The sequence below is a fragment of the Cnephaeus nilssonii genome, assembly GCF_951640355.1.
Source record: "Cnephaeus nilssonii genome assembly, chromosome: 6".
Taxonomy (NCBI): Eukaryota; Metazoa; Chordata; class Mammalia; order Chiroptera; family Vespertilionidae; genus Cnephaeus; species Cnephaeus nilssonii.
Window position 1 is genome coordinate 23,897,972 of NC_137077.1, and position 24,926 is coordinate 23,922,897.

Consider the following 24,926-nt stretch of genomic DNA (forward strand, 5'->3'; position numbering starts at 1 on the left):
ATTATTTTCAGCTCTTGGTAACTAGGGTGTGAAAATGCATGCTAGTCTTGTCTGTAAGCCCTTTATTGTTTTAATAAGAACACTTTAAAACTGTACTGGTCCTAGATTTGAAATAACGGGGACCTACAAGCCAGAGAAGAAAATCTCAAGTTATCACAGGCAAAGACGAGTTGATTTGGGGAGGGTACGATGATGTGTCCTGGAGAGAGTTGTGGGGAGCAGGCACTGGCTGGAGAAAAGGCCTCATGTCTGAGTCTCTAGGGGAAAGAAGAAGGTGCTCCTTGCCCTTGCTGTCCTAGGGAATAGGGTTAGGGCCAGGCAGCCAAAGGGCCATCTGTCATTCTTCCCTTTGGCATTTTCTGGGGCTGCCTAGCAAGAGCACCAGCCCATTTGCTTGAGTTTAACTCAAAGAAGGAAAGTAAATGCCCTAGACACAACCTTGATAGGACACGGGTGTGAGAAAAACATCCCATTGACTTCAAATTTTTCAAGGTATCACCCGCTGCATAAGTTAAAGGGAAATGAAAATGAGAAAGAGGGATTAAGCAACTCTATAAACTTTCCCTACAAACCCTGATTAAAATTCAGTCACAGAAGACTGTCCAAAATTCAGTCACAGAAGATGGTCCCAGCATATCTACAATACTGTACATGGAATGCTTTCTGGACAGTGATTATTTAGAAAAAGGTAATGTAAAAACATACACAATATTAACACTTCCTAAATGGTCTTTAATAAAAAAAAATACAAGCCTCTGAAATGTATGACAGCGAGGCTTCCATTTAAAACAGAAGCCCACAGTTGCAGCATTTCAGTAGGAAGGACAAAAAGGAAACAATAAAACTTTGATTCATTAATCAAAGACTGTGTGTGTGGTTTACACTTTTCGAATATAATGGTAAATTAAAAGTAGAAACACATTCTCTTTTTTGTGTATGTCACTAGCATAGTAAAAGGAGCTCAAGGTGAAACAGTAACTAAAATTAAAACTATAATCGATAAATGAATACACTTTACAAAAGAAAACATTTCCCTCAGAAAAGTTGATTGAAAAAATATATAACTAGCTTCCATTTGTATAGTTAAAGTTTTTAATCTCTGGCGCATAACAACAATCGAAAGAATTGTGAGATTTTAGACAAAAGTGTTTGGTGGATTTGAGTTAATGGGCCAAGCAAGTTTCTTTTCCTTGGCTTCTCTGTCAAAGGAATCATAGATTGAGTCTTTGGTTATCGTTTTGGCCATGGGAGGGATTTCTGAAATTCCCACATAGTTCTTTTTGGCCATCCTCGAACTGGTTGTGATAGTGTAGGCATTGCTTCGGTAACATTTCATCGAGGACATGCAAAAGGTCTCTTTCATTCCTCTCCTGAAACTAGCATTATAAATGGAATACAGAGTAGGCTTAGAGGCTGAAGAACTAAAGGACAGGCACGTGATTGCTGCGAACACAAGGGAACTTTTCTTATAGTCTCGTTCCTCGGGGTGCCACAGCTGGACCACATGAAAAGGCAGCCAGGAGAGCAGAAACAATAGGTTCAAAATGAGGAACATCTTGACCGTCTTCACTTTTGTCCTTGGGACAATGTTCATTGTCCTCCTCACAGTTCGGCCATCAGTGCCTATTCTCCAAATATACTTTACGACCTTCTGGTAAAATAAGATTATGAGGACAGATGGGATCACAAAGCCCACCAAGAAATGGATGACAGTATAGGCAGTTCCCTCCCACGAGGAAGGGAGGAAATAATTACAATGATGGTCCCAGCTGGAGCCGTAGAAAAAAAACGCGGGGGTCACAAAGGCTGCGTTGAAGATCCATGACGCCGCAATCATTTTCTTGGCTTTTTCCCTGGACACCTTGAAGCTCAGGGGATAGACAATGGTATAGAACCGGTCTATGCAGATGGAGAGGAGGACATAGATCTGGACGCCCGGGGTGAGATGCTGAAAATATCGCACCATCTTGCACATGGCGCTGCCAAGTGTCCACTTTCCAGTGGTGAACTGCAGCAGGACGAAAGGCGAGCTGGCGATGCTGATGAGAAGATCGGCACACGCCATGGAGACCACAAAGTAGTTGGTGGTGGACTGAGTCCTTCGACTCCTATGGATGACCAGACAGACCAGGGAATTGCCAAAGACAGAGAACAACCACAGGGTCCCAAACAGAATGCTGGCTGTGGCCACTTCCCCGGGTTTCAGTCCATACTGCAGGTCTGTCCTGTTGCTCATCCAGCTGTGCTCCTCATATAATTCCGCCAGGTCATGGCTTGGCGCAGGGGTGGCTGTTTCAGGGCAGCTGTGGTTTTGGAGGGGCACCAGAAGTGTCGGAATAACCACAGGCGGCTTGCTGTTCTCCATCCTGTGAGCAAAAACCATATTCATTTTTTTCCTCTTAGTTCTGGATAAGAAAAAAAGAATGAAGCCTCCTGTTAAAATGGTGCCATCGAGCTTGATTCCTAAGGCTAACTATCTTATTTGGACACTTAGGTTGGTTGTCATTTGCCAACGAGTAGGACTCGTGCATTGGCAGGAAAACATGACTGCTATCCAGAACAAACTCTGGCCCATTTCGCTTTCATTTTAGGCGCTGTTTTAGCAGAGCCCAGCGCAGGCTCTCTTTGGCCTCACCCTCTCTTGATCCTTAGTCAAATGTGGTAAAACTCATACCAAGCCCCACTCCTCATTATATCCTTGTCCCCTCCACTCACTGGGGACAACAGAGGGTTAGAGAGTCACAGTAAGGGTGTTCCCCTTAAGTGAGGAGCTGCTGGAATTCTGGGCAAGTGAGAAGCTCCTGAATGTTGTAGCACTAAAGCAACGAGGCTGCAAGAGCGGAAAACTCAGGCTGATGGAAACACTCAGATGTCAGCTATGGAGACAGCTAACGGGAATCTGTGAGCACAGACGGGCCAGCTACTGAGAAGGATCCCGTCCTTATTGCAGAATTTCCATTACAGAAGCATTAAGGAAGCCCATGGAGCCACCATGACATTTCTGCATGAGCCCGAAGAGCTCCTCATCTAATGGCATCTGAAAATAGCCCGCTTTTCCCAAAGGTGACGTGGCTCATGTCCTAATAGCTTGCCACCTATCAATTTGTTGGTGCTATTCTCTAGTTATTGTCTCATAAAACGTCACATTGACTGAAGAAAGAACATACAAGATGTCTTCTAAAGAATGTAACCAGGCTACCAGGAACCTTAAGGCTTTCAGATGATTAAAAACAACCAAATATAACTGTTACTCAGCAACTTTTTAAAAGCTTATAATCCTTAGATCTTAAAAAATATTATAAAGTTTAACACTAGTTTTTGTACTATTCAGTGAGAAAAAGAAGTTACACTTTTTATTAGGTAAAAAAAGATTGTGTAATTGTGGGCCATTCTATTAAAATTGAGGTGACTGGTGGCAGTGGGATCATGGATATTTAATTTGGCTGCCTCTATTAACCGGAAAGAGAAAGCTTAGCAGTTGAATCCGTAATAACCAGAGCAACACCATTGGGCCATCGGCACAGGGCCGGGCAGGGCGCTCCTGCAATAGGCCCAGTGCCCCTCCCGGTGGGCTCCTGTGATGACACCTCACAGAGAAAGTTTCTGAAGTTCTAGAGGTGGAATGAATAAACAGTTCTTAATGATCCATTTCTCTGTGAAGGATTTTTGCACAAATTTGTGCGGGGAAGAGGGTGTTTCATATACATTGTCCTCACCACGAAACCACAAGCAACAAAAGTCTGGAGCTCAGGACAATGTGCTAAGTGCCAGCTCCATGTTACCTTCAGGCTTTTTTGGAGGAGTGTGTGGGGTGGAGGGGGGGCGAGGAGTGGTCCATGAGGCAGCCCTACTTAATTTCTCAAAGAGAAATATAAGGTAATTAGACATCTTGACTGCTAAAAGATCTTTAAACACAGCTGGCCAGATGATAGTTGTAAGAATAGCAACCATGCCCTGGCCAGTTTGGCTCAGTGGATAGAGCATTGGCTTGCGGACTGAAGGGTTCCGGGTTCGGTTCTGGTCAAGGGCACATGCCCAGGTTGTGGGCTGGATCCCCAGTGGGGGGCATGCAGGAGGCGGCAGATCCATGATTCTCTCTCATCATTGATGTTTCTATCTCTCCCTTCCTCTCTGAAATCAATAAAAACATTAAAAAAACACTAGCAATCATACTTTCCATATAAATAAATCAGGATACACAGTCTAAAAACAGAACATACGATCTAAAATTAGCACTGTCCTAGAAAATATAGAATGCATGACCCTCCTACTTATACAATGGAAATAATCGTTTTACCTATATATTACTATGTGTAAAACCTGTAAGATGCCAAAAAAAAAAAAAAGCGAATTAAAAAAAATATTTCAAGTTTAAAAATAAAACAGACAAGCACTTTTTCAGAAAGAAAGGGCTGCTCCAGACTGGGGATGCCTGTGGCCTAAATAAAATGGGAGTACGTGGCACAGGCGCTTCATACTCAACACTCAACTAGAAACTTGTCAACTTCCTCTTGTTTCTCTCAAAGCAAAACTCTGCTAAGAGAGGTGAAACTCTAGCTCACCCCTAGCAACCACAGCCCTGCCAGGCCGTCTTCCATGTTTCCTCCAGCTGCTTTATGCCAGTGCGTCTGCCGGTTTTGGCAGCCCCACCCCTTGGATGCTCCGACGTGGGACAAGGGGGCCTGGGGAGTTCCTGAGGCGAGGTCTCCCCTGATGATGGCATGACTTTCTGACTTGACCTAAAATTGCCACAGTTCTGTTTATTCAGTCAAAGAAAAACAAGAAACGGTGCTGGGTACTAAGGAAACAAAGATAAGCGAGATCCATAAAAGGGTAGATGTATAAATACACTGTCGGCCATATTATAACTGAATTCTATAATAATTATAATTAACTGCTAAAAACAGATAGGGAGCTAAATGCCAGAGAAAAACAGGGTCCCAGTGTTGCTTGGGATAGAAGGAAGAAATGCAACGGCTTCACCAAGGATGTGGGCTTTGGGCATGAATAAGACTTCTTCAGAAAGAAAAGGGAGTTAAAAAAAAAAAAATCCCTCTCTCCCCGCAAGGGTGAGAGAGAGAAAGAGCCTGTGGAATGAATTTGAGGGTCATCTTTCTGGGTTGATCTTTGTTGGGCGCCTTTCCCCTTAGAGACATAATTTCCTGCAGACCTTACCTCCCCGAGTATATAGTTTCTAAATGCCCTACAATCAAACTGACCTACATTTTCCCCAGGGTTATGAGAGGCTATCTTTTCCACGTTTGTGGCCAGTCAGTGGAGAGGAATATTAGCATATCCAGAATGGATGTGGTATCCTTATCCATACAGCACTTTGTTAGCCCTTTACTACAGTATTTTCCATTTCTTTTGCTTTATTCGACCAATGGTTCTCTAGCTTAGCAACACTGGACTTTCCCAGGGAGCTTTAAAAAAAATATTGACGCTGGGGGTCCTACCCCAGGGACTCTAATTAAATTGGTCTGGAGTGCAGCCTGGGCATGGGGATGTTTCAAAGTTCCCCAGGTGATCCTGACGGGCGGCCAGGATTAAGAATCACAGCTTTAGAATTATTTCCAAGTTTCTGTCCTTCCCCACTAAACTATGGCTCCTGGAAGGAGAGTATTATTCTTTTTCCAAGCTCTACAGCCTCCATTGAAGTTCGCTACATTAATAATTGCTTATTAAATATTTACTTAGTCGAACCCCTAAGGACAGAGAACTGAAATACATGACTCCTACTCTAGGTGGCTCTGCGAGGAGAATTACAAGCAGAGAGAGAAAATCGTTGTGTATTCTTGGGGAGCTGGCACATTGGTGACCATGGAGATAGGGGAAAACATAAGAGCAGGGCCAGCGAAATTGAGTCACCCAGGTCCACTGCTATGTGAAATAGAACTCTGATTTGAGGGAGAGAGAAGGTAGTTGAGGAGTCCTCAGGCAGACCCCTGCACCCCTCTCCTGGAAAAAATAGTCTGCCATGTTATAACTAAATTCTAGGGCCCCAAAGTCAAATTTCAGAAAGCTTTCCCCGCTCCATTAATTTGGAAATAAATACATCTTCAATGGATGCTTTGGAAATACAAGGGCTGCTTAATTAGTAATTATGTCCAAGTCATCCATATGTAGTAATTTTAGGAGCAACAGGAAAGACTTCTTCACCTCTTTCCTGGTCAACCTTTCTCTTCCCAACCAGTTCTGAGCCCGCCATGTGACACACACCACTAGGTTAAAATGTGTCTCTGTAGTCCTGGCTGGGGTGGCTTAGTTGGTTGAGCATCGTCCCATGCACCAAAAAGTCACCGGTTCTATTTCCAGTCAGGGCACATGCCCAGGTTTCAAGCTTGATCCTCAGTCGGGCTATGTGTGTGAGGCAGCTGATCGATGTTTCTCACTCACATCGATGTTTCTCTCTCTCTCTCTCTCTCTCTCTCTCTCTCTCTCTCTCTCTCTCTCTCTCCCCTCTCCCTCTCCCTCTCCCTTCCCCTCTCTCTAAAAATCAACAATCCATTAAAAATCTAAGAGAGGAATCATTTGTCTATCGGGCTCTAAGAGATGCATTTCTTAAAAATATTGTTTTATTGATTTCAGAGAAGAAGGGAAAGAGATAGAAACATCAATGATGAGAGAGAATCATTGATCAGCTGCCTCGTACACACCCCCAACTGGGGACTGAGCCCACAGTCTGGGCATGTGCCCTGACAGGAACCAAACCATGACCTCTTAGTTCATAGGTCGACACTCAACCACTGAGCCACATCAGCTAGACTAAGAGATGTGTTTCAATATGTAAGTGGGGAAATGGTGGGTAGGTTGACATGGTGCAGAATTGGGGATTGGGTAGACTTCTGTAATGATGGGATCCTAGGAAACTGGGGAGAGGAATATGTCTATCACTTTATATTATAATTTTTATTTTGAATATTTGTCTCCCCATTAGGTTATATTCCTTAAGGACAGAGACTGTGTCTTTATCTGCATATATCTGGAGCATATAGATATTAATAAAGGTTTATTGAACAAGTAAATGGACAGATATGTTAATAAAAATGACATAGTGTCTGAAAATAAGTAAACAAGAGGATAGCAAATTATTTTAAAGTCATGCCAGGACATTGTTAGATGGGCTTCTCCAAGGATTAATTCTCTGGGACAAAGTGTCTGTGTTTGATTTTGCTATTTACACAATATGACTGGAGTCCAGATATTGTGAAGTTACATGTGAATACAACCAAGGGCACTTCTGTCCAGCAGGAGAAATAACCCTAAAGGTTATAGATTTATTGCCCTGTAGGACATTAACCAGTTTTGTGACTATATTGCAATCTTATGCTGACATTGTTTAAAAGAAAACAAAGCAAAAAGCCCTGTAAATACCCATTTCTTCAAATGCTCTTGGAATTAGCCTTATTGCTTCTTTTGGTAATAAGTTAATAAACCTTTCACATGTTCATTCTATATTTGTATGAGAGTCATGATTTTAACTTTGGAAAATCATATTTGATGGGTGGATGAATGGATGAATGACTGTACACTAATAAGAGGACCACAGTGAGAAACAGAGGGGCCCAGATGACAAACTTGGTTCACTTTGCAGTTCTGCCAGGGGCTATTCCTGGCTCAGCTCATTGACTGCTGCTTTGGTTTCTTTCGGATTCAAAAAACCCGAATGGCCTAAACCGGTTTGGCTCAGTGGATAGAGCGTCGGCCTGCGGACTGAAAGGTCCCAAGTTCGATTCCGGTCAAGGGCACGTACCTTGGTTGCGGGCACATCCCCAGTAGGGAGTGTGCAGGAGGCAGCTGATCGATGTTTCTAACTCTCTCTCCCTCTCTCTTCCTCTCTGTAAAAAATCAATAATATATATATATTTTTAAAAATCCGAATGATTTTTCCCCCTCCTGAAATTATAAGGATTCACAGACATTCTCACAATGTAGGAAGACCATTTTCATTTCTGAGATTTGCTTAAACATTTAATGTCAAACTAGAATTTGTATGATATTGAATTTTTACATGATTTGGTTGGGGGGGAACAAACAAACATTTTCTGTAAAATGGGAAGTATCTGCTAGACCTAAATAGACCTAAATACATAAGGCTGTTTATTAATGAGCAGTAAGATGAATTACAATGATGACAGTAGTTATAACATCACTACTACCAAGAGTTGATACTTACTCTGTGCTTACTATGTCTCAGATATTTTATATGTGTAGCCCTTGGAGGTAGCTCTGTTTTACAAATGAAAAAACTGAAGCTCTTCCCCAAGCACATACAGTTGGAAAGTGGTCACCCTTGGGCTGCCTCACTCCACAGCCTGTGCACTGAACCTCCACTGGGCCTTCGTGCCCAGGGAGGCCACAAAGGGCTGGATCTGAATTCAGAAGGTCGAACTGGCTGTACATGGATAGGTCTTTCTCGACTCCTCAATCAAACGTAGGAATAGAAAGTGATCCCCCGCAGCCTCCTCACCACCCACAGATCCATCTGTTCAATATGCCAGCTCAGAAATATGTGAAAACCACTGCCCCCATATACTGGATGGCGGCTTAGCATCCAAAGTTCAGTAGATACGTTGATCTGGAAACACAGCCTTTCTTCGGAATAAAAAACATGAGAGTTTTAGAAATTCATTATGAACGATGATTAACTGCTGCCTTTTAAACACATAAGGAAAGGAGACTCTATACCTCGTTCTGAATTGAAGTACAGAAAAAGTTTTATCAATTGCTATTACCCCGAGTAGGGAATTATTTTTATTTTTTAATAGTTTTACTATAAGAAAATACCATAGTGGTAAGACATTTTCTCTTAAGCTTTTCATTGTTAGGTAGGCGTGATTTGCCTGTATGTGACAATGAGGACCGCCTGGAGCAGGCGTGAGCTGGGGCTGGCTTGCATGGGCTCCCCAGAGCCAGCTGTGCACATTTCTTTCCATCTCCAAGTTCAATGACATCGCGTTGGTATCGTGAACCAGCCACAGTAGGACGAGTCACACCACAGAAATGGACAAGCACTATATAAATCACGCTTTTCTTCCTGCAGAGGCAGTTAGAAGTAACCTTCACCAGCCCACTAACTCTAGCAGTGTAGGGTTTACGGTGCAATCTATCTCAAAGCTCTGAACCTACACACATCCCTGGACTTATGCTAAATGGCTAAAGAGGCCATAGAGGCCCTTTGAAAGTTTCCTGAGTGGCTATCTTACTTTCTGGCCCTAAGCTGTGGACGCTGAGCTGAGTGCTTTACGGAACGAAATAAGGCCCAGGCAGCCACCGGCATGACTGTGGTGGGGGGACGGGGAAGCCAGAGAGGATAAGACATGTTCTCACAATAGGCCACCCACATAGGGTCACCAGATGAAATACAGGATGCTCAGCTCCATGTGAATTTCAGATAAATAACAATTGTTAGCGTAAGTATGTCCAATGCAATATCCCATACATGGTGTCCTGTGTTTCTATGGTAGGTAAATAATAACGCAATAAAGCTATTTTCTAAAGGTAGTTCTGGGACCCTTGCCTCCCTTTCTCACTGTGCTTCAGGTAAGTGACAGGTGGTAATACAGGAGTGCAGCGTGGAAGGTGGAACCAAGGCACAGGGTTCCCCAGCTGGGAAGAGTACACAGCCCCAGGGGTGGTCCCAAAGCAGCAGATCCACCAGCCTGCAAGGAGCCACACCAGGTCAGGCCACAATTCCATTTCTGCTATAATCCGAGGGGATCCAAGGCTACAGGGACCATCACACAAATTTGCTCTGTATAGGAACCCCAGGACCCAGGAAGAGGAAGAGAGAAAGAGTCCCAGTAATGTTTGTCATGGACTGTCTCATTAGCCTGGTAGGATGAAGACTTGCCTTTTTTTTTTTTGGGGGGGGGGGGGCGGGCAGCTTGTCTTTGTTTTTTATTTATTTTTCAATTACAGTTGACATACAATATTATGTTCGTTTTATGTGTACAACATAATTAGACATTTATATACCTTACGAAGTGATCCCCCTGATAAGGATAGCACCCATCTGGCACCATACACAGTTATTACAGTATTATTGACTATATGCAGGCTTGCCATTATTTAAAGGAAATAATGTGTGTAATAGGCAGAATGGCCCCCAAAGATGTCCACACCCTAATCCCTGGAACCTGTTAATACGTTATGTTATATTTAAAAAAGGGACTCTGCCTATATAATTAAGGTTATGGAATTAAAATGGGAAAATTATCTTGGATTATCCAGGTGGGCCCCAACTAATAAACCCCTTTCTCTGGTTGGTAGCGGAGAGATGTAGCAGAGGAAGAGACAGATTCCACGCATAAGCAGGAATTGACAAGCTGTTGCTGGCTCTGAGATGCAAGGGTCCACCTGCAAGAACCAGGAAGGCCCGGCAGGCATGGCTCAGTGGTTGAGTGTTGACCTATGAACCAAGAGGTCACAGTTCAATTCCCCGGTCAGGGCACATGCCTGGGTTGTGGGCTTGATCCCCAGTAGGGGGGGTGCAGGAGGCAGCCAATCAATGACTCTCATCATTGATGTTTCTATCTCCCTCTCCCTCTCCCTCTCCCTTCCTCTCTGAAATAAATAAAAATATATTTTAAAAAAGAAGAAGAAAGAACCAGGGAGAGGCCTCTAGGAGTGATGCCCTTAGTCCTACGGTTATGCCCAAGGAAATGTGCCCTTAGTCCTGCAACCACAAGGTGCTGCATTCTGCTAACCATCACCATGAGCTTGGGAGGGGAATCATCCCTGGAGCCTCTACAAAGGAATACAGACCTGACAACCTCTGGATTTCAGCCTCTGAGACCAAGCAGAAAAACTAGCCAAGCACACCCAGTCTTCGGACCCGTGACATAAGGAACTGTCTCTTAAGCCACTAAATTTGTGATAATTTGTTATAGTGGCAATAGAAACTAATTTGATATAGCATTTCTTATATAACTGAGCGTGAAGACTAAAATTTATACCAACCATCCTATCACTTTCCACTACCCTACCAGCATCTACTAGAATATTAGAAATCCTGAAAGGCTTAAAGAATATAGTGCTTTCTACTTCACCTTAAACATTGGACTAGGGTCCAAGAAACCTGGGTTCTGACTCCAATTATAAGCACTGAACAGCAAGTCCAGGGACCCAGGTCTTTTTTTTTTTTTTTTCAGTGTAAGGACCTTAATTAAGTAAATCGATCTCTCCGAATCCCTGTTTCCATGTCCACATGTGAATGGGTTGGTCTGGGTGATTTCTAAGGTCATTTTAACTCTAGGAACTAAAACTGATAGGTAGACATTGTAATGAGCAACACACGTCCATTTAACTTATAATCTACCACCCTCACTAGCAGAGAGCTCACACTGAGAGTGCATTTTGCCAGAAAGAGAGGGAAGTTGGTTGGAGCTGCTGGGGCCCAGCACTGTGAGCCTTTGACATTACAATAAACATTCTTTGAATACCTGCTGCGTGCTCACTGAGTTAAAGTAGAGGCAAACAGTTGTCTTGGAGCTAAATGTTCAGTTTCATTTCCAAGCTCTGGTTCAGTTCACATCTCTAGTAGTGTAACTTGAATAGGAAAGAGTTGGGGAGGCAAAGACCAGACTCGTTATACTCACAGGAAAGAACTGTACAAGAAATGCGATTTACAGATGTTTGAAAAGAAGGTGAATGATTCATTATGAACCGAGTATAAGTACTGACCGGGGAGTTATCTGCACCACTGTCCGCCACCCAGTTTTTCCAAGAAAGCAACCTTCAAGTTCATGGAGCAAAAGTTAGATTTGAATTTGCATTAACGTATATTTTTCATGGACAAATTATGCACCTATATATATATCACTGAAGATATTGTTGAATGCATACTTGCATGTTTCACATGGTTAATATTAATTTTAGTGCCATATATTTTTAGACATTTTATAGATTAAAATGCTACTGCTGACATTTCTCAATGCTTATTTTCATCCTCTCTGCATATCATCTAATCACCTATACCAATTTTCAACTTTTTTTCTTCAGAGAAAGACATGACAAATATGTTCAAATGTGTGACATTCCCCAGTAGATATATCCAGAATTATCTGCAACTCTAGAAGCTCAACCAATAACTCCAATACTTAATCTTCAACCTAAGAAATCATGTTGAAAAGAAAATAATTATATAGACATCCTTAAATTTATAATTAAAATTTAAAAATAAATCACTAGCAAACTTTGGTAGTTTGTTTATTAGGAAGCGATTACTTTTGTCTGGGACACAGCAATCTGTTTTGATACTTTGGTTGATAAGCACTGCCCTGCTATACCATAAGTAACACCTGAAATCGAAATTCTTGAAGGCTGAAGGGTGCCTAGCACAGAGAACCAGGAAAAAAGTAATAAGAGAGAGAAACATAGTTGTTTTCCTCACTAGTCAATGGTGTGATTCGATAAGCTTGTTATAAATGTCCACCTATGAACATTTCTCTGTAAGTAACTAAACTCCTACCTATGATCTATAAAGCCTTTGACATTCCAGGATGGTTTCATAGCCTGCACCCAAATTTGAAGGTGCATTTCCTTCTTTAGATGTGGGAGAAAATAACTCTATGCACATTTTAAATATAAAGAGGCTGTACAGTGTAGTGGTTGAGAGCATGGGCTCTAGAGCAGTGGCTCAGAGGTCATTTTACCTCTCAGAGGACATTGGGCAAAGGCTGGACACATTCTTGGTTGTCACAACTGGGGGAGGAAGGTGTTACTGACATCTGGTAGGCAGAGGCCAGAGATGCTGCTAAACATCCTATATAATAAAGATAATAAAGATGTAATATGCAAATGGTCGTTACGCTTCTGACCGCGTAACGACCGGATCATGGATCAGCAGGAAGGTGGGGCAGCGAGCTACAAGCGGGCAGCAGAGAGCTACAGGAGGGGGCAGGGCAGCAAGCTATTGGGGGGGCGGGGGGGGGTAGGGGGGCGGGGGAGCTACAGGAGGGTGGGGCAGCAGGCAGAGAGCTACTGGAGGGCAGCAGCAAGCTACTGGCGAGCTACTGCACAGGGCTACTAGGTCTATAATAAAGAGGACACCCCCCCACCACCACCCCCAACAAAGAATTATCTAGTCCAAATGCCAGAAGTGTTGAGGTTGAGAAACCCTGCCCTAGAGCCAGCCTACCTGGGTTTCAAATCACATACTACCTATGCAGCCACCGCAAGTGACTTAGCACCTTTGTACTCATGAGTGTCTTCACCAATAAAATTAGGATAATACCAGGACCCACCTTATTGATCTGTTGTGAGAATAAAATATGATATAAGAAAGGAGCTAAGACCGACATCTGGAACAGAGCAAGTGCTAAGAAAACATTTACTTTTGTTATTGTTATACTAGAGGCCCAGTGCACTGGTGGGATCCCTCGTTGTGGCCTGTGTCAATTAGGCGGAAACCGGCTCTCCAACATCCCCCGAGGGTTCCCAGATTGCGAGAGGGTGGTTCTCAGGTGGCGCACCTGGAATTGGGTTCCCTCCTCTCTGGTTCCAGGTGCATCACCCAAGAAGCACAGCTGCCAAGTCACCACAGCTCGGTAGCTCCTGCATTGAGCATCTGCCCCCTGGTGGTCAGTGCGCGTCATAGCTACCCATCAGAACATCTGCCCCCTGGTGGTTAATGCACATCATAGCTACCGGTCAGAGCATCTGCCCCCCTGGTGGTCACTGCGCATCATAGCTACCGGTTGGACAGTTGAACAGTTGGGCGGTCACTTAGGCTTTTATATATATAAATAGATGCTTTGGGGGAAAAACAGAAGAAATACACCGAAATTTTTAACAGTGGTTATTTATAGGTGGTGAGGTCATAACTGATTTTTATTTTCATTATACTTCTCTATATTTTCCAAATTTTCTTGAACTGTATTTGTATTAATCTAATATCCAAAAACATATATATATATATATATATATATATATATATATATATATATAGTTAATCCTCACACAAGGATATTTTTCCATTGACTTTTTTTAGAGAGAGTGGAAACGAGGGGGAAAGACAGGGAGAGAGAAACATTGATGTGAAAGAGACTTATCGACTGGGCTGGGACTGAGCCTGCAACCGAGGTACATGCCCTTAACTGGAATCAAACCTGCGACCCTTCAGTCTGCAGGCTGATGCTATAACCACTGTGCAAAACTGGCCAGGGCCCAAAAACATACATTTTAAAAAAGAATGTAGACTTCACTTGTGATATAATGGAAAGAGCACAGAATTAGAAAGACAGACTGAGGAATCTGAGGAAAGGTTGGGTGAAGGAGAGGCTGGGGAGTGATTAACCAGGGAACTCATATGCATCATATACATATATGCATAGCCCAAGAACACAGACAATAGTGTGGTGAAGGCCTGGGAGGGGCGGGGATGGGGTGGAGGGAATCAATGTGAAAAACAAACAAACAAAGGGGACATCTGTAATACTTTGAACAATAAAGATAAATTTAAAAAAAGAAAGAAAGACCTAGATTCAGATCCTGGCTTTCTTTGCTGTGTGTGACTTTGAGCAGATGAGTTCATCTCTCTGAGCTTCAGTTTCCTGATCTGAATTTGGGGCTAATCATGCATATCATAGTGCCTCCATCAGGAAGAGACATCCAGTGGGTAGGAAGGTCTGCCGAGTGAAAGGCTCCAGGAGATGAATGCTTTCCAAGTCTAGCCAAGGGGAAGTGACTACACACAGGGAAAGAGATTCATGATGGTAACTCCCCTTTTGCTTTTAAAGCCATCCTCTCGGAGAGGGTACCTCTCATCCCATCCCATTTTGTGCTCTGGTTCATAGAGAAGAAACTGCATCCACTCGGGTCTTTCCTCCTCCCCATGTAGACACCTTAGGAAAGGATTTGATAATCCTGCTGGCAAGGCGTGACTCATTTGGCATTGTCTACTAGTGGTGGGGCAGGTTACTGTGACCAAAAGGCAGGGCGGAGGCATCCCTTTCTCGTGTCCTTCACCCGTGCTCGCTGTCCCTCTTCTTATTTCCTCTTTCATGCCTAGCTTCCAAGTTCAAAGCCTCTCCTCCAGGGGAAGGCTCCACTTTCTCTCTCTTCTGTCTTCTCCTGTTCAGCTGGCTGAGGAGACTGCACCTTTTAGATTCGAGAGGGATGAGTAGGAAGCCCAGGTAGGCTTCCGGGTGGAAGCCTCTTGTGTGCACTAGCCTACCGGCGTATCTGAGAAGGCCTGCATGAGTGCAGAGGGGGTGTGTGGCGCGTGGGGGGGGGGGGGGGGGGCGTGTGGCACTTGCTTCCAGCAGCAGGGCTGTTTCTTTTGCACAGTCCCCTCAGCAGACAGCAAACACTGGAGGGAAGGAGGGTGAGTGAATAGGATTCAGGGATGCGTTCCTCATTCACAAACCTCACTCTTCCTCTCCTTAATGAATTAATTAGACGGAAAAAAATAATAGGAAAGGTTATATTTGTGACTATTTTAACCCTAATTCGTCTATTAACTCGAATTCAAATACTAAGCAACCTTTCAAATACTTAGAGACAATCTTTTGTACTCCGTTTGGGAAAGGCTGTCTGGCTCGGACCTACTCTGACACTGAAGATCCCAGGGTTCTCCTGGGAGGAATCCTGTAGCTCTGTGGGCTCTTGGGCGGCGTTTGGGTACTGGGATTCACAGTTGATTAAGACAGGGCTGCCCGGGGAAGGAACTGACCTTCTCAAGACATTAACTCTCAACCCAAAGGGAACTATTTCAATGTTGGGAAATAGTGCCAGGCAAAACATCAGGTATGTTAGCGGTGCCTCCATCTAGATGTAAATAAAAATATCAGAAGACACAGACAACTGTACGGTGGTTACCAGAGGGAAGGGGGTAGGGGATAAAGGGTAAAGGGGGCCAAATATATGGTGACAAAAGATGATTTGACTTTGGGTGGTGGGCACACAATGCAATATAAAGATGATGTGTCACAGAAATGTACACTTGAAACCTACATAATCTTATTAACCTATGTCAACCCAATAAATTCAATGAGACAAAATATCAGAAGAACTTCATTCTAAATATACATAATTCTAGAGGCCTGGTGCACAAAAATTTGTGCACTCGGCGGCAGGGAGGGGGGACCCTCAGCACGGCCTGCACCCTCTCACAGTCCGGGACCCCTCAGGGGATGTCCATCTGCCGGGTTAGGTCCACTCCCCAGGGGATCGGGCTTAAGCTGGCAGGTGGACATCCCTCTGGTAGCCCAGGAGCCCTCGGGGAATGCCCAACTGATGGCTTAGGCCTAAGCCGCAGTCAGACATCCTTAGCGCTGCTGAGGAGGCGGGAGAGACTCCCACCACCGCTACTGTGCTCACAGCCATCAGCCCGGCTTGTGGCTGAGCGGAGCTCCCCCTGTGAAGTGCACTGACCACCAGGGGGCAGCTCCTGCGTTGAGCATCTGCCCCCTGGTGGTCAGTGTGCATCATAGTAACCAGTCTTTCCTAGTGGGTCCACCATTAGGGTCAATTTGCATATTACCCTTTTATTATATAGGATGCCAGGGGAATTGGTAGTCACTAAGAAAGGATTTATAGGTATGTCTTGAACTCTAATGTGCCATTGTTCAGGGTCAATCTAACTATAGCATACATAAATTTCAGGCATAATTTTTTCCTACTGCACGTTTATCTCTTCATGATCCTCCCTATAAACACATGCAAAACAAAATAGGCATGGGCCCCAAAATGGCTCCTACCAGGCCCCAAACTGGCAGAATGTTGTCAGTCTTGAGTCTTCCCATTCTTCATCTGCAAATATATATGGAAAGCTTACCATAAACCAGGCCTGGTGCTAAGTGCTAGCAATCCAAAGATGGAAGGACACAAGAAGCTGCCTTCAGTTGACCAGATTAGTGTGAACGTGTTACTTATCCCAGGGAAATGTAGATTTCAGCAGGGATGAAAGGCTTAATCTAAAGGACTAACTAAAGTTCAATACTGTAGGGCACATAATTACTCTTCAAAGTTTCTTCAATGAAATCCTGAAGGGAAACACCTCATTTAGTGAAGAATTTTACAAATTTTAGATTCCTTTCCCTTATCTTCCTCTTAGTATCTTTGACCTAGCAAATTCTCTTAGTTTTCCCACAGCATATAAGAACGAGATCAGTCATCTTTTATTTCATAAGGGCCAGAAGGGAAACTACACAGACCAAAGGAAGAAAATCCTTATATCTCGGAAATTTCCAGAAGTTAAAAAAACACACAAAAACTTCCTCATTGTTCCTTAAAAGCCTAAAATAATTTACAAAGAGAGAGATCGATTCCCTTGTTTTAAAATATATTATTTTAAAGCAACATACCTAGTCAGTTTGATATCATAGTTTATGTTCATAATTTTATAGGCGTTGAATCTGTTATATTGGAACCTGGGTAAGTGCTTTTAAAGAGAACATGCTTAGGCTGGATGGAAGAATGTTTCTAGGTTTGATTTTTTAAAAATCAACCATGATGTAATTCCAGATTTCTTTTTTTCCTTTAGACATCATTTGGTCACCATAGTAACAGTGTTTTACTACCAGATATCTATACAGCACAAGGGGAAAAGAACAGGCTATTACTTACTGGGTTATTTGGGGGTACAAAATGTGACTATTAGGATAATTCAAGATTAAATATAGATTTCACTGGGGATCTGTTTTAGCCAGGCAAGCTGATTCAATCTTCTAGTAGCATCAACTGAACAAAATTTGTAACCAAATCCATTACTGACATCATCTGAAATAACACAAGCAGAGAAGCAGCATGGTTCAATGGTTAAGATCATGAATTCTGGGGTCAAGTTTCTTGTATCCAAATCCTGTTCCTACTATTTACTAGCTGTGCGACCTTGGGAGAGTCCCCTAACCTCGCTGTGCCGTAGTTTCTTCATCACCAAAATGTGGGTACTAGTAACACCTCCTCTAGAGGGTTATCATGTGGATCACATGATTGATTTTTGCGTGCTTAGACTGATGCCTTACATATAGTAAGAACTTTGTAAGTATTTGTAAAATATAGACAAAGTAAAATTTAAACTTGTTAGCTTCCTTCTCTATGCTGGGTAGAAATGGTCAAGATACCAAGATTTGAATACATGACAGATTATTTTAGCCTGTAACTTTGGGAGATTCCTTTGAGAACTTCACGGGGGCCCTCTTGGTAGCTGTTTTGTAAGGCTTGAAATTCGGTGGCAGTCTGCTGTCCTGAACCAGAGCTGGAAACTGTCACAAGCCCTCCTGAAACATTATTACAGCCATATATCTGGGGGTCCAGTTTCCCTGGGTCAGGAACATCAGGAGGAAGAGGATTGCACAGCACAAAGAAACAGCACGCCTGCCCCCTCATCTCCAGAAGCCACTGCCAACAACCTCTGGGAGCATGAGCACAGAATAAACAGCTGGAGAGGGATGAAATAGGATTTTATTTCAGTGACAATGAAATCTAGTTGGTTTCAGTAACATTTTTTTTCCTCCTTCCCGGATTCAAAGAAAAAGATCGTTTTCATCAATGACTGCTTTGTTTTATGAATTACCACTATACAGAATTTCCATCTGTTTCTTCAACAGGCACTTACTCTGGTGAATTATTCATTTTGCAGAACTACCTAGGCATCTTTGCTGGACCCATAACAAAACTAAAGCCCCTAACCAGCCAATAAGCCAAGACAAGATCCCCAAATTGCCTGGGAAAAAAAAAAAAAAGAAGAAGAAGGTTTTATGTTCTCTAAGCCGAATTTCAGCCACAATACCGCGGGATCTCTGGCACATACCTCCATCCGGACTTGATCTTAGAGCCAGTCTCCTTGGGTCTTCTTGGTCAGCAATAGCCCTTGCATGGGAGTTTGGAGAATGCCATAAGCCACCAGGAAAGCTTGGGAACACATTCATATCTGTCCTCTGCCTTTCCCTTGGCTCACAGCCCGCTTCCTGGTAGGGAGACAAGATGACGCTGTGCAGGGTTGACTGTTAAACCATCTTCCCGCCCCCAGCCCCACTCTCTGGGTGCCCCTCCCAGCTCTTTTCCAAGGCTCTGGAATGTGTCACATGGGAAATGGATCATGTGGCTCCAGGGGAGAATGTGGCCATCTTCTCTCTCCCTCCCCCCAGTTTTCCTTTCGGGAGCAAAGCAGCAGAAATCTCCAACCTGATTGGCTCAGGCCGAAAATCTCCATATGAAAAGGGAAGATTCAACTATCCAAACGTTCAGCATTCTCCACTTAATTTTTTGTTTTCTCTCTCATCTGAACGTTTTATTCTGGGCATTCAGAGGTGCTAGGTAGGGTTGGAAATGATGCTTTCTCCCCAGCCCCTTTCTTTCCTATCATCAGTCCCCTAACATGACAAGGGGTTCCCTAACCAGCCTCCGGAGCCCCCTTGGCACATCTGGGACAATGGAGTATTCAGCACCACGGACAGCATTGCAACCCCTTCCGTGTTCACTAAAGCCATTTTTAATTCATTTAACTCTCAAGTAAATAAAAATAGTTTTAAAATATTTCCCTGAGGTCTTTTGCCTAAATAGACATCAGGCCAGCCATATATCTGGGGGTCCAGTTTCCCTGTCTATCTATTTACGGTTACTTTGTAATTACAAATATAATTTTTATATAACATTAAACCCAAAGGGCATTCCATATCTACCTCCTTGTTCTCCCACAATCTATCCCCACCCTTTAAATACGCTCGATGTTTTGGAGGGATTCTCATAACACAATTTACTATACGCCCATATGTCTATGCTCACGGAAAAATCACAGAAATACATAGGATTTCTTGAGTGAGGATGTCTGCACGTCTTTAACCTCATCCCTAGGCCTCAGACAGGGCTGAATTAGAGTAGCAGGGAGGAAGCCTGGTAGGAGCTGTTTTGTTCCGTGGTCTATCCTGCTTTGCTGACGTCTCCGTTGCCATGGTGCTAGGTAACTGCTGAAGGGGATGATTTCTTTCAGAAACGGTCACCATGGGACCCAGCTGGCTACAGAAAAGCAGAAGGAAAGGGGCTGAATTGCTGAGGAGGATTTTCAATTAGCATTTTCAGAGCCAAACTTACTTAATGGGCCCTTACCTTACTGAATTGTTGCTGACCCCTAAATCTTGAAAGGATTCTAGGAATTTGTGCGGACACTGCGATGGTAACTCCCTCCATCCTCTACAGCTTCTTTCCTTAAAAATCTGTGTAGGTGTGCCTTGGCTGGTGTAGCTCAGTTGGTTGGGCACTGACTAGTGCACAGAAGGGTTGCTGGTTCGATTCAGGTTCTAGGCACATGCCTGGGTTTGAGGCTTGTTCCCCTGTAGGGAGGCCGTTCTCACACCAATGTTTCTCTCACTCTCCCTCTTTCTCTAAAAATCAATTTAAAAAAAATTAAAAAACAAAACTGTTTAGTTGCAACTGAATGAAAATGCCAGCTTCATAGAATGACTGTGGAGTGCCATCACCAAGTGGTGGAAAGAACATGAGAAACGTATTTCTCTTCAGGCTGGGACTTCTGACTTTTGTGAAGCCATTCATCAAAGACCTACAGCCTTCACTAGGAGATGCTTGAGGTCCACACCTGATGTTTGACACTAGGAACAATTTTTAAATGCCTTACAATTTGACAGGAGCAAAGATAAATATATTTTCATGTGAGCTGCTAAACTATTTTTAATAAAAATAAATTTAATTAATAAGGTTAATTCCTTGGATAACATTTGGGCTACACAAATCAGAAATGTAAACCAGTTATATATTTGTCTCCTAAGGCTGGCATATCACTGATTATTTTAAACTCAGAATCCTAACTATGGCAATTCTGAATGTTTATGTTTGGGGAAAAGTTCTGACTTACAATGTGCTGAAATGCGAACTGTGAGAAAAGAGGTAGCTCAGGGGAGCTGGAGTATGATTTCAAGAAATTGATGTTCCGCTTTTTGGCTAAGATCAAGTGAAGAAATTGAAATTCCTTACTGATTCAATATCCACAGCTTAAGACATATTTATTCCTTTTATTTTAGAAAAGTCAGGTTAATTCTAGTTTTTCTCTATAAGACTCATAGAGAAATTCAACTGCCACTTTCAGAAAATTCACTTATCAGGAAAGCTGATACATGTTTGAAGAAACTGTTAGAAAACCAGCAGACTGGTGACTTGACTATTATCTCTCCTATTAGTCAATAACAACAACAAAAACAATAAAAATAGCTCACATTTATCGTGTGTCAGGTATTCAGGACATAACGTCATTGAATCCTATCAAACTATGAGACAGATGAGTAAACCAAGGCTTAGAGAAGATAAGTAATGTGCCTCAAACTGCACAGCTAGTTAGTGTGGGAACTAGGATTTGAAACTAAACTTGACTCCAGGTCAGGCACATTATATTATACTAGTCTGTATCATGAGTCTTAGGCTAGACCAAAATAACTTGTCAAATTAATGTTACAGGATTCATTACTATGGCCCTTTGACAAAAGAAATAAAAAAGATTGCTTTAAATTATTCGAGACAAAAAAAGAGGCTAAATTATTAATTCCTTTTAGGGTGATTGTATGTGTACATCATGGCTTAATAAAATAATTTTTAAAAAGGAAAAAATAATAAAGTAATTTTAAAAGGAATCAGAATATTATTAATAATTACTAGAAAGCATGTTTAGTAAATACTAATTCTGTTAAAAAATATTAACTTTGTAATCACCAAACATATTCCTAGCCATTTGGAAGAAGATAAAGAGACAGTTGTCTTTCATCCAAACCCATAAAATCCTACAATACTTGTGTGGTGGAGTATTATTTTGAAAATGATTTGCATGATTTTTATTCCTCTCCCTACAGAATCAATCTGCCCTAGGAATAGGAAGTATGGCACCATTTAGAACTTACAAAAGGAATGGAAAGAAGGGATATTCACCTTCTGAAATTCAAACTAGGAATGTGCATCAAGACAACAGGCTTCAAATCCAGGCTACTGTTTTGGAAGCCATTCTTGAAATTCCTTTATTTCTGCCTTCCCTTGTCATCAACCAGAGGTTACTCAGAGTGTTCAGTCCGGTAGAACAGGTCTTCAGACTGGGCCAAGTAAAAACTTCCAAGGGGTCCTAGAGCATGCAGACAGTTTTATGGGAGCTAATTTCTTGATCCTCAACTTCCACAAGCAACTTACCTTCAAATACTTGAACAACAAATACACACACACACACACACACACACACACACACACACGGAAAGGAAATATGACAACACATTAACAAATAGTGAATCTGGGTGAAGAGCATATGAGTTTATTGTACTTTAATGTCTAAATGAAGATGGAAAAGTAAAAAATACTGCTCTCTGATGGAGCAGGACATGGAAAGTGCATCTGTCCTCTGGCTTTCAGGTTTAGTGACAAAGAGAGAGAGAGAGATAAAGGAGAACCCAGACAGTCAGTCACTGGGCCTGACTCTCTTTAGGCCAAAGTTGGATATGAGTGTATTCATTTTCCATTGTGGCTGGAACAAATTACCGCAAGTGCAGTGGCTTCAAACAACATAAATGTACTACCTCACAGTTCTGCAGGTTTGAACTGTGTGTTACTGGGCTAAAATGATGGTGACGGTAGGGCTGTGTTCATTTCTACAGGCTATCGGGAGAAAATCTATTTCCTTGCCTTTCCAGCCACCACTTTCCTTGGCTCATAGCCCCCTTACTCCATCCTCACGACCAATTTTGTATCTCTCTAACCATTATTCCATAGTCACATCTCCCTTTGACTTGGACCGAAGAAAGCTTCTTTTAAGAACCCGTGTCATTAGATTAGACCCACCCAGATAATCCAGGTTACTCTCCCTTCTCAAGGCCCTTAATTTAATCATGTCTACGAAATCCCTTTTGCCCCGTAAGGTAACGCCTTCACAAGTTCCAGAGACTAGGACTGGGTCGTTAGGGGGCTTACATACCATACTGAATTGCCCCCATGTTGAGAGGAGCACTCGGGGCAAGGGATCTCTGCCTCTGCTTTCCTTCTGAGACCACTGTCCAGGCCCCTCACCTCATTCCTTGCACTTGCCGTGGCTGTTCTGGCCAGTGGCAAGTCCCCAACAGCACGGTCAGGCAGAGATAGAGCAGTCAAGTATCCCAAGCCTTCCCTGTTCCCTTAAGCACTGCTGAACTAACAGCCAGGGGGCCTGCCATGGCCAGGCAAGGTGACTCCATAGCAAGGGCCAAGGGGAAGTTGAGTCTGCAAGGGGAGCTGACCAATACTCCCTAGGAGACTGAAGACAAAAATGGGCCATGACTTCACCAGCTGCAGGCTTTAGCATCACAGGTAACAGGCTCCCCAGAGATCAGCTGACAAGAGATATCATGCCGGAAACCTGCCAGGTCCAGAACGAAGTCAGGAGATGCCCTTTCTCTCACCCATGCCACAAGGATGTGCACATTAGCCCTCCTATCCCCCATACAATGGATGTTATCTTCAGAGACGACAGGACCTCCCTGGGAGGCATTACGAAAGATAAAACATTTTTATCTAAAGGAACCATTTAAGTAATGAAATTAAATTGAACTATGTATATTTAAAATGGGATTGGGTGCTTTCCCCCCACCCCCTGTAACCTAGCAGTCGTGGTGGTTTCAAAATATGTCCACAAAGTATTTGATATGTGTCCCTTTAAATGGTGACACTTAATAGCCCTCCCCTTGAATATGGGCCAGACTTAGTAACCTATTTCTGATAAAAAGAACGGGGCAGAAGTGGGTCTCTGCAACTTCTTTTTTTTTCCCCCAAAAAAATATATTTTTATTGATTTCAGAGAGGAAGGGAGAGGGAGAGAGAGAGAGAAACACCAACAATGAGAGAGAATCATTTATCGGCTGCTTCCTGCATGCCCCACACTGGGCATCAAGCCCGAAACCGGGCCTGTGCCCTGACCGGGAATGGAACTGTGATCTCCAGGTTCACAGGTCGATGCTCAACCACTGAGCCACGCCAGCTGGGCTCTGTAACTTCCGACACTAGATCCTCACAAGGATTGTTTCTTCCTGTTGGATTACTCATTCTGGGAGGAGCTGGCCACCACGTCATAAGGACACTCAAGCCACCCTGGGAAGGGGCCCACGTACGGAAAACTAAAGCCTCTCGCCAACCAGTACCAACTGGCCACCAAGGTGAGTGAGCCGCCCCGGCAGCAGATCCTCCAGCCCTAGGCTACTGACTGGCTACCATCCCAGAACTGCCCGGCGAAGCTGCTCCCAAATTCTTGACCCACAGAAATTATGAGATAATGTTTATTATTGCTTTAAGTGACTAAGTTTTGGGGCATTTTATTATGCAGTAATAGAAAACTAATACACAGGTGAAAGTCTAGAAAAAAAATAAGAAACCTCCTTTTTCTGGGCTTATTTGAGCTGTAGTGTATTAAATAAGTGTCTCTGGTATATATGTGTGTGTTCCAGATGTGGAAGGTGTGTGATTTTATTAGGCTGAGAATACGAGGAAGGGGAGAAAAGAATTAAGCACGTTGATGGTTACCCAGGAGCTTGGGGGGAAATGGGGAGATACTGGTTAAAGAATACAAACTTTCAGTTATAAGTTGAATAAGGTCTGGAGACCTAATGTACAACATGGTGACTATCTATATATATAAAAGCCTAAGTGACCAATATGGTGGTTACCAGGGGCTTGGGGGGACATGGGGAGATACTGGTTAAAGAATACAAACTTTCAGTTATAAGTTGAATAAGGTCTGGAGACCTAATGTACAACATGGTGACTATCTATATATGTAAAAGCCTAAGTGACCAATATGGTGGTTACCAGGGGCTTGGGGGGAAATGGGGAGATACTGGTTAAAGAATACAAACTTTCAGTTATAAGTTGAATAAGGTCTGGAGACCTAATGTACAACATGGTGACTATCTATATATATAAAAGCCTCAGCGACCAATATGAGGAAAAAAGGAAAGGAAGAAAGGAAACCA

At 43.1% G+C, this 24,926-nt stretch overlaps 1 protein-coding gene across 3 annotated transcripts in view; it reads right to left on the bottom strand.

Moving 5' to 3' along the window:
- Positions 1-972: 972 nt before the first annotated feature.
- The window catches only part of GPR19 (G protein-coupled receptor 19), a 30,551-nt gene continuing 6,597 nt past the window's right edge, over positions 973-24,926 (bottom strand). For 2 of the 3 annotated variants that reach the window (XM_079774289.1, XM_079774290.1), the window contains exons 2-3: positions 18,758-18,914; positions 973-2,405 (exon numbers count right to left, since the gene is read on the bottom strand). In XM_079774289.1, the coding sequence (XP_079630415.1) occupies positions 1,136-2,389 (1,254 nt within the window). In that variant the 5' untranslated portion in view covers positions 2,390-2,405; positions 18,758-18,914 and the 3' untranslated portion in view covers positions 973-1,135. The remainder of the gene's footprint in view (positions 2,406-18,757; positions 18,915-24,926) is intronic. The other variant, XM_079774291.1, reaches the window with a different exon arrangement.